This window comes from Pagrus pagrus (genome assembly GCF_965226575.1).
Source record: "Pagrus pagrus genome assembly, chromosome: 16".
Lineage (NCBI taxonomy): Eukaryota > Metazoa > Chordata > Actinopteri > Spariformes > Sparidae > Pagrus > Pagrus pagrus.
In genome coordinates this window covers 5,569,682-5,579,471 of record NC_140200.1, presented here as the reverse complement: position 1 = coordinate 5,579,471, position 9,790 = coordinate 5,569,682, and the positions used below count along the sequence as shown (strand labels likewise).

The 9,790-nt window shown below is 42.7% G+C and overlaps 1 protein-coding gene across 3 annotated transcripts; it reads right to left on the bottom strand.

Moving 5' to 3' along the window:
* Positions 1-88: 88 nt before the first annotated feature.
* Positions 89-9,642, bottom strand: entpd5b (ectonucleoside triphosphate diphosphohydrolase 5b). Of its 3 annotated transcripts, none has more exons than XM_084377599.1 (15): positions 9,540-9,642; positions 7,730-7,826; positions 6,437-6,669; positions 5,943-6,022; positions 5,554-5,697; positions 4,981-5,056; positions 4,481-4,516; positions 4,054-4,142; positions 3,052-3,134; positions 2,642-2,703; positions 2,163-2,264; positions 1,707-1,850; positions 1,349-1,405; positions 1,039-1,154; positions 89-782 (listed from the first exon to the last, which is right to left on the bottom strand). In XM_084377599.1, the coding sequence occupies exons 3-15, from the start codon at positions 6,660-6,662 to the stop codon at positions 699-701; spliced, it is 1,299 nt and encodes a 432-aa protein (XP_084233725.1). In that variant the 5' UTR covers positions 6,663-6,669; positions 7,730-7,826; positions 9,540-9,642; the 3' UTR covers positions 89-698. The 3 variants fall into 3 exon arrangements, with proteins under 3 accessions (XP_084233725.1, XP_084233727.1, XP_084233726.1); XM_084377601.1 differs by having other exon boundaries at positions 5,943-6,019; XM_084377600.1 differs by lacking the exon at positions 7,730-7,826 and having other exon boundaries at positions 9,540-9,628.
* Between the last annotated feature and the right edge of the window lie 148 nt (positions 9,643-9,790).

The following is a 9,790-nucleotide window of genomic DNA, read 5'->3' as shown; positions in this document are numbered from 1 at the left end:
TTGACAAGTGAGAAATGGCAAAGTTTGTACAAACAACCTTTTTTCCTCAAGTTTTTGAAAGCAAATACTCCCAAAGAAAATACGGAGACGGGTTTAAGAGTTTATGAAAATATAATGGCCACGCGTCGTTATGCGCAGTATCATTGTAAACACAAGTCTGGGATTGAAATTCAGTTACGATGTTCACCGATGAAAATGAGTCTCACTGATGGGATCGCCTGTCACACTGATGTGAACTGGGCACACGTCCGTTATCCTTGTTACTAATCACATTGCAAACTGCTACATCACACTGCTGCATGTAAACTCTGGTCTTGCACAGCAGAACCAGCCTAACAAGCCAGACCACCCTGTTCATCAGAGTAAAACACACAAACTAATCCAATCCAAACTAATTGTTTGCCCAGTGTAGCCCACAGCTGCATTAACTCGGTGTGTTATTGGCAACATCTTTCACTCAAATGTCAACCTCCAGTGTTCTCTGAGTAAGGCACACATTGCTCATCTACAACTCAATATATTAACATTTGAGAAAAATAGCTTTTTAAAAACAAAATTAAAGAATTACTCATGAGGTTGAATCTGCCATTATGAAACAAACAGCAGATGTCTGGGGACGTTAGATAAGGTGGTGCACACTGCTTCGTGTTTGTCTTTGAGCATCGCCTGGATCGGCAGTGTTTGTTCCTCCCTGCTCCTCAGTGGATCTTCAGGTTGTGGAAGTGGTCCAACGTGGCGCCCAAAGCCCAGCTTGACTCCACGTTGTTCACTTTCTTGGTCAACTAGGAGCGAAAAAACAAAAAAACAAGACCCAACACCAAAATCACTCAAATGCCTTTTGTATTTATTGAAATAAAAAAGTAACAGATTTTTTGTGTCAGTGTACTTTTTTAATTAACTTTTTATATCGGAGCACTTTCTAGTAGTTTTTCTTCTGATGCTTCATTCACCGCCTTTTGTAAAATGTTCCCTCCCGTCAGTTTACTGTACGAGCGAGGCCACAAGCCCTGTTGATCATGTTGTATGGAGCCGCCTTACCTGCAGCACCGTGCTCTCCTTGAAGCCGAACCCATCCTTGAGCAGACAGGTGATGTAGGTCAGGTCCATGCACAGGAAAGAACTGATGGGAGGGTTCTTGGTCATCTTATTGCACACTGAGCGGACAAAAGGGGAAATCATGTCTATTAGGTTGGATAATCAGTCATCTGTATTCAGCTGAGAGGGTGAAGGCAGGATTTTCAGATAGCAGCGAGGACGCACGTCCAGACTATTGAGATGCGCAGTGCGTCTCAAGTACAGGGAGCTGCAGATCTGTCACTGTAACGATGCATTGCTTTGGCCATCTTACCCTCTTTAGCTCTCTTCTTGATGTCTCTGACCTCCAGCTTCCCTCCTTGGACCCCATCTGTAACAGCGAGTGACTTGGAGTCATCTTCCTCACATTTTTAATGCTATACCATTCATTACCAGAGCAGATATACACGCACGTTTCTATACTACTAATAACAGAGCTGGTGCCCTTTCAGCTCAGACTGGCAGAGGATAGCAATTCCTCTAATAACTACACACCTATAGCTCGTCAAATCCACTGAGACAGGCGCAGATGACTCACACTGTCCTGCCCCTGTCTAGCAGTGGAATGGGTAATAACATCCTGCTGGGTCTGTATAATTATGTAAGGTGTGTGTGTGTGAGTGTGTGCTAACCGATAAGGCCGGCATCCACCGCTCTGTCAAAGTAATAAGAGAACGCGTAGAACACATTGCTGTCTTGGAGCTCATACGGCTGATGAATAATCCCCTTCACCACCTTAAGTACTTCCTGATAACAAAGCTTGTATCCTGCATAACCTGGAGAAGAAACGGAGACAGTGGTGTGAATTATGCATCTTTTGTTGGAACAACAATATGAATTGATGTGCAATTCACCTAAGTCCAATTTAATGGGCTTTGGAAACATTACTGCAGGTTTTAAATCTTCACTTTCAGATATTTTTCTACCTGTAAATCTCACTCGGTACATTTGTAGCCTGCAAAAATCCTGGTTTGAAAAATGTCACGATGATATTCAAAGGGACGTTTTAAATCGTTCCCACATACAGTAGCTTTGGATTTACTCGACTCAACACGCTAATTATTGCTTTTAAGTAAACCGGGTCTTACCGTCTGGGTCCCCGCTCACTTGATAGGTCAAGTCTCCAAAGCTCCATTCATCCCTGAACTTCTTTGGCAGGCAGGAACTCTTAAACACTCGCCACTCCAACCCTGCGAGAGCACACACACAGCCCCTTTAATCTTCTAACTGGCTCAACAGGCTTCACACCTGGTCAACGCGGTCTGAGTGTGACTCACGAACTCGCTAAACACAATTTTCTCTGCAGCCCTTTGGTGATTCATCTCCGGGTCTCACTTGAATTGTTTATTAGAAAGAAAAGACTTGAAGTACTTCCCAAAAAAAACATCCTTCTCTGTCGGTGCCTCCTTTAATAGGCAGGACGGAAAAGAAAAACACCAGAGAGAGCGCTCCGAGAACTGACTCACTGTTGTGTCTCGGTATCCTTAAGAGACACGCTCACAATGAACACACTGACCCCGCAGCTAATTGCACCGGACCACCTTTTCCTCATGTACAGCACAAGTACCTTCTGCGCCCAGAGCGCCCAGTGTGGCCAGCCGCGCTGCCATCAGTCCATGTCCAAGGTAACTGCACGAAGACAAAGGACGGTTACACAGTTAGAAAACCAACCAGGAACAGACTGTGTGCAGTCAACAGGCCAAACGAGCAGTCTGCATATTATTCACAACCTAATGACTCGACAGATAATCAAAGTGTTCCTAATTAAAAAACATCAGAGTGAAGTTGCAACAACAAAGTCAGTTGCATTTGTGTTATTATTATTATTGATGCTACAGCAAATAATAATAGGATTACTACGTTCTATGAAACATTAATTAAATTCAAGTGGCTTTATTTATCTAACGGTGTACGACACAATGTTGCCAAAGCGTAATAATATCAACAATAACGATGCTTAATTATCACATCTGTTACCTGTGAGTGTACAATTCAAATGTTGAGTTGAAGATGTCAAATCTGGCAACGTAATCAGCAACAGGAACACTTTCAACGGTTTTCTACAATATGAAGGACATAGTGAGTTACTAATCACGAAAGAATTTAAAGGGACAGTTCAACCCAAGATCCAAGATCAAAAATACATACTTTTCCTCTTACCCGTGGTGCTGCTGATGGCTCTGGATTGTTTTTATCTGAGCTGACGTGTGTCAGATACTGGCCATGGAGATGTCTGCTTTCTCTTGAGTATAATGCAACCAGACAGCACTCAGCTTGAGGTGCTCAAAGTGCCAAAATATTACATGTGAAAAACTCAACAGCTTTGTGTCTTTCCAGAAATCACGAACCTGTTATTCAAGATAATTCGCAGACCTTGTTGTGAGCAGTTTCATGTGGGAACTATTTTCTTTCTACCGAACTACACCCATCAACAATGTCGAAGCATCAGTGGAGTATTTGAGTTTGTACAGTGATAGAATGGATGTTATATTGTTTAATGTTATATTAAGAAAGACACAAATGAACATTGATAACATTACAGCTGCCACAATGTTGCTGACAAGTTATCCAAGAGCACTGCGTGAAGAGCAGTCACTTTTCCCTGCCTCGTTGATTGTATTTTCTGTAACAATGCAACCAAGCGTAGTATACAATCTGCTTCCTGTTTACAACGGCATGCGCATGCCCTGTGTAAGCGAAGGGGCACAGGATATGTGCTTTCATGTGTGTCATATGAGAGTATCATAGAGTTTTTCCAAAAGCTGAGTAGCATCTATTTCCATTATACTGGAGAGAGGGCAGATATCTCTACCGCTAACATCTTGAAAACTCGGAAACTTAGACCAGAACAATCAAGATGGATATCTAGATGAATTAATAGCACTAGAGATAAGAGGAAAAATATGTATTTTGCATTTTGGAGTGAGCTGTCTCCTTAATTTGTACAGAAATATCTAAAAATGCAAACACGCAACTGACCCTCAGTCTTGGCAGGAAAGTGATCTGCGTCGATCCTCCGCCAAGATCCAAGATTCCCACCGTTGTCTTGGTTTGTGCTTTCAGGTGACCTGAAAACATTTCAGACAATAATCCGGCAGCCACGACAGAGAAGAGCTAATCGGTTAGACCTTAGATGCTATCTTCAAAAGGCCTATGTGCAAACCCAAAAGTACAAAAATCCCAACACCGAGCCCGATTAAGATCAGAGCCATCCCCCTGAGGCAACGTAGCTGTGTGAATTCAGCCTATATTTGTGAACCAGGCTCTCTAAAAAGACACTATGACAATTTCAGACACTACGTTTAAATTTAGATGTACAGTAGCTGAGCTCATATAACACCATAATACCAGAAAAGATATTCAGTGCGTGTTGCAGACCATGTAGACGTGTGTTTACAGTACTCGCCTGTCAGAAAATTCACCGATATCCAAGCTAGGATTCCTGCATTAAAGAGATAAGCAAACACCAGGGAAGCAGACATTTCAGGTGGAACGCACAAGCTCATTTTAGAAAAGCTGACGACAAATGCTCACTGAAATTATAACGGTTGGCACAGGCGGAAACATGTGCAAACACGTGAGGAAGAGGGTGAAATGCTGACAGATCAATTACTGGAGGACAACAGACAATAACAAATTTTCACCACGTAATTACAGTCACAACAACTTCGAGGTAAAGAGCAATTAAATTTTCTTAAGCGTCATCATAAACGACGGCGATAATCTACTGCAATTTAGCTAAACGTCTGCAGTAAACAAGGATTCCTTATAGAAATTGCACAGCACACTAAAAGCAGAACAGAAGGATCACTGATGCCACCTACAAAGTGGTGCAGAAACAACACGAGTGGCTGCCGTAACTGACGAATGTGCCGCTCGTCTGAGTGAAGGGTGGGCAGACGTTACCTTCGTTCGTGCCGTTCATTATGCTGACACTGTTGTCTGGAACCAAAAATGGAGATTCGTCAAACACATGTTGAACCTGAGGAGGAAGAAGAAGAGGAGAGGGTGGAATGAGAGAGAGAGAGGAGGGAGGGAGAGGGAGAATGAGAGCCGAGGAAAGCAGAGAAATGGCCTTAATATTATCTACTGTAATAGTAGCTCATCCAGAGGTGCCCTCTGCTTGAAGGGATTAATTAATTCCTTCAGGGGGATTAATAAAGTATCACTTATCTTCCAAGGTGCCCCGGGGCCATCCATTACTATCTTATCCCCTCCACAAGACCCTTCCACTCTAAGCTCACACCACTCTGATAACAATTCTCTTCCTTTAGTCTCTGTGCCACCTGCCGTAGCACTGAAACTGTTTCTGCCTGCTCCTTCCACGGATAAGAGGTTGCACTTTCCTTTGAAAGTGTCAGACACTGTAGCACCCTACAATTCCCCTATGATTAAGCACTGCACTCTACTTTACAGAGATCTCAATGGTGTGTCATGTCTCAGCACTGTTGCGCTCTTTTTTTTTTTTTTTTTTTTTACCTGCTCCAGAAGAGCCTGGGCTTTATCTGGGGACAGCAGCCGAAGACCAGCTGTGGCTCTGAGGACCACTGGAGTCCTCTTCCACACCAGACGAGGTACCGTCTTCTTGGCCACCTTCAGCAGCATCCTCACTGTGTGTCCGCCCTTTAAAAAGCAGAGACAATGCTCACTGCTCGGATCTGGCTACTGACAACAGGGTGACTCGGTTAGAGTTGAGAAAACACTTCACTTTGTTTGTCATTTTGCTTTTCTCACTTCCTACTTCCTTTGATTAGCAATCTGATCCCCTGCAGAGGGAAGCTACTGGCAGTGTTTCTAAACACAATGTAGAGCCAGCAGACCTTTCCCTCCGGCTCAATGTAATTGATTAGATTTGACAATGAACTCACCATTTCAGGGGAGTCGGCATATGCTGACAAACCCGGCTTTATGGAATGGAACATCTCATTGTCCAACACAGGCAGCTCTGCTAAAAGATACAAGATCCACCCACATCAAATATGCAGCAGCTATTAAAAGCATTAAGACGCCTAAATCTGCTTAGCGTACACATGCTGAATATATCCCCTTATTCAAGATGAGGCATGTCGACTGGAATCTGACAAAATAGGATTATTACTTCACAAGTTAATAAAGTCAAGTGTAACCTATGTGCCCTGAAGCTGAAATGGACAGGTTTACAGAAGTGAGAGGCTGTGAGGAAGCCCGAGGAATGGAATAGACTACAGAACAGCTTGTTTGCATTGAAAAAATCAATCGATATTTCAAGTACTTCACAGACATCCTTGCTGCAGTAAATACACACGATTTAACCTGCCTTTCACCCTGAATGTTGATATCATAACACCAGTAAAAGAGCAAAGGGAAGCAGGTCCTGAGTTACCTGAGTCACTGTTGATGAAGGTGTAGACATGGATGCGTGTGCCTGTGCTCCCTGCATCAAACATCACCGCGTAGAAGATGCGGCTGTGGTTCGCTGGACGGCTGAGAGCGGGAAGGATGCTCCCGATGCTGTTGGTCAAATCCAGGAGAGATGTCTTGACCTGGGCTCGGCTCAGCCCCGCGACAGCCAGCAGCACCAGGAGCAGAGGCAGCCCGGTGAGCTTCATCTTCACTCTGGAGAATCAGCGAAAAACACAACAGGACTTCTTGTTGCAGCACTGTTATTCTATTAAATTGTGTCGAACTGCTCAAAAAAAGCAGCTCACACTGTTGCTGATTAGCATCGGGCGATGTTAAATTACAGCCTGACAAGCAACGGAAGAGTACAGAGCAATAGAGTTATTTACAGGAGGTCATTTGACCACTCCCTGTCAGACTTTCCAACCAACCACAGAGGCATATCCTAAAATTAACCTCTGTACCTGCTGAGTCGACGCCTGTGGACAATTTAGAAAACATCACAATTTCACCATGTTGCACTGCCGATGCTTTAGTTTAATCCTTTGATCTTGATGTTCGATCGATGCACAGAAACTCAAACACGTCTCGACGTCCCTCCAGAGAAACTCAGATATGTAATGTGAGGAATTAGGATTTCTTAACAGCCTCAGTCAGGTATGCTCTGTGCGAAACCCCCCCTGCTCAGACACGGTCACCCTGCTTACTGAGACAATTAAGAGAGTGAAGATATTTTTACTTTAGAGATAAGACCGCCTGTGAATCCCACTTTTACATTTCAAGTAATTTTCTTGCACTTTCGTCTGGTGCAGGTTGCAAAAATTAATAGAAAACACTTCAACTTGGAAGCGATGTCATGACTTTACAGTTTAAAGGGCTGTGTAATAACTTGGCCTCCTGGCTCTGTCCCTTTATTCTGTTATCATTTATTAACTGCTGAAATGTTTCAGAAGCTAAGTGGTAAAGAAGACGAATTACTATAGATGAATTCCTCGCAGATTTATTTGCCGAGTGCACACTTATCAAGAGGTCATTTTCATTAGCCGCCTGGGTATTTGTGCACTCGAAGCTGCTCTCTGCAACAAAAGATGCAAATAAATCAGCCTTCGTAAATTTACAAAGGCCAGTTGTGTGTGTAAGGTACGGCAAAATGTTCTCGGGGATTTTGTGCAATCATAAACTTGCCTTGACCGTCTCATTGAGGAGTCACATATCTTCAGTTTGTGAAAAGAAAACGAATTAAAAGGCGTATGACTTATGCAACTATGGTTCTTACTGATGTCTCCAGTGACTTGTATTGATTTTCAGTGAATCTGTGGCTCCAGAATGGACTGTATGCTCGGAGGCACAGCGAGAGTTGGAACTGTGTCAGCCTTGGAAAAGAAAGAAGAAAACCTTACACGATTCACTCAAATCTCCTTATAATCCTATTTAGTTTTTGCAACATTTTTAGAAAACTTGCTTGTCGTTCATAAACAGCTTAAAGCAACATTATGTAACTATTTTACCTTAAAATAAGTTCAAAATCATGTTTATGCTACAGTGAGTTGTAAAAGAAAGAATGCTGCCTCTGTCTAGTTTTTAAGGTTGACTGCATGTGCACTGTTTTTAATTTATTATATTAAACCCTTTTTGGTGGTTTAGGATGCTTATAATGCCGGATTGTTCCCGGGCTGCCTCCCTTGATACTTAATTTAAAAAGTGGCTTGCCAGACAACGGCCGCTTTATAACTAAAATAAACTCACTTTTTTACTGTAGCAGCAACAGAAATGAACCAGAAAATGTCTGCATAAATATCTACTGCTACAATAACCATAAACTTAAAGGTGCACTGTGTAGTTTTGGAGAAGTAATTCAATCTCATGTAACATTTATAACATTAATAAGGTATTAATATAATGTCAACAATATTTATTTAATGCGTTTCTATAACTGAATAAACGAGCTGTCCTCAGGGGGGAATTAGGTCAGGAGAAAACTTTTTGACGCTAGAAAGGTGGCTCCTTTTACTGCTTTCATACGGACCAAAACCCCACTAATATCTGCTAACATCTGGCTTTTGTCTTCAATGTAGCTCTGCTCTGATGAAAACACTACACCCGGGTAAACGCGGTGTTATTCGACCCTCGCCAGGCATGATGTTGAAGTTAAGGCTGCTGGCTTGGTCAAACTTAGAGAGACTGACATAAAAGATATTTTAAAAGTGACCACGTTAGTGACTTCTGTGCTTGTCAGTACTGCAAATGTGCAACTCTCCACATATATGAGAAACAAGTGAGATGTCTCACTCCTTGGCAACTTCCATTACAGCTCCACAAAAAAAAAAAAAGTTGGCTAATTCAGAATTTTATGGATTTTCTTGACTGTAAGGTCTTCTGGTTGTGGTGTGATGAGGTATATGATCTGTCACTTTACACTTTCCTCTGCTTTTCCACTGCATTTGTGATGACAAATGTTACACACAAGAAAGAAAAAAAAAACAAGTGTATATGCTTATTTTGTTGAAAAAGTGAGAAGGGTATTGTAAGGGTCCTGCAGATACAAAGTAAAAGAGAAAGGCATTGTGTTTTCCTTTGAGGAAAGTTTGTTTATCCAGTTATGCAAATCAATGAATGTAGTGCACCTTTAAAAACCCACTTAGTGAAAGTGAACAGGATGTGTTGTCAGCCAGTGTCCTGTGGCTGGACGTCAATAACTCAACTGTAACAGAGGAGGCTAACGTCATAACAACATTAACAGAGGACGTACTACATTCAATTTCTACCAGTTTTCACTGCTTGCTAAATATTTCCGATAATATCCCATATTCAAGAGACGACAAACTTCAGTGTCAGTTCAACTCGCGTAGCAACAGCTAGCTTTCGGTTTATTAACTGTCTTTTTAAACCGTTAGCTAGCATGAATGCTACACCACGGAACGCTAGCCGGCAAAGTTTTTAGTTAGCCCAACTGCCGCGCGTGACAACGAGCTAAAAGTGGAGACAAAACTCCAAACAACCGTCCTGACAACATCAAAACACGCGGTAAAGAAAGTGTAGCTGAGTTACTGGTGTTTTCTGGACAGTGAAACACAGTCCGAGCTCACCATGATGACCGGCGGCTCCTCTCCTCCGTCGCTCGCAGCTACTAGCTCCTTCCTCGTGACGTCACCCGTGTGGTGATGACGTTGTTCTGAGCCTCGTGCGAAGCTGAGAGCAAAACAAACCTCCCACACAGAGGTGGAGACAGTGGATGTGTTGTGTCAGCGTGGGTAAAAACCTTTCAGTGGGTGATGTTCTGCCATCAGCTGCATTATTTCTGATGTTTACAGTTCACAGGCTGGTGAATAAAGTCAAG

Coding starts and splice junctions, on each gene's coding strand:
- entpd5b (XM_084377599.1), bottom strand. CDS start 6,662: ATGAAGCTCACCGGGCTGCCTCTGCTCCTGGTGCTGCTGGCTGTCGCG. Junction 4,517..4,980: donor AATGAACGGCACGAACGAAG/GTAACGTCTGCC, acceptor TCTTTAATGCAG/GAATCCTAGCTTGGATATCG. Junction 1,155..1,348: donor CAAGAAGAGAGCTAAAGAGG/GTAAGATGGCCA, acceptor TTGTCCGCTCAG/TGTGCAATAAGATGACCAAG.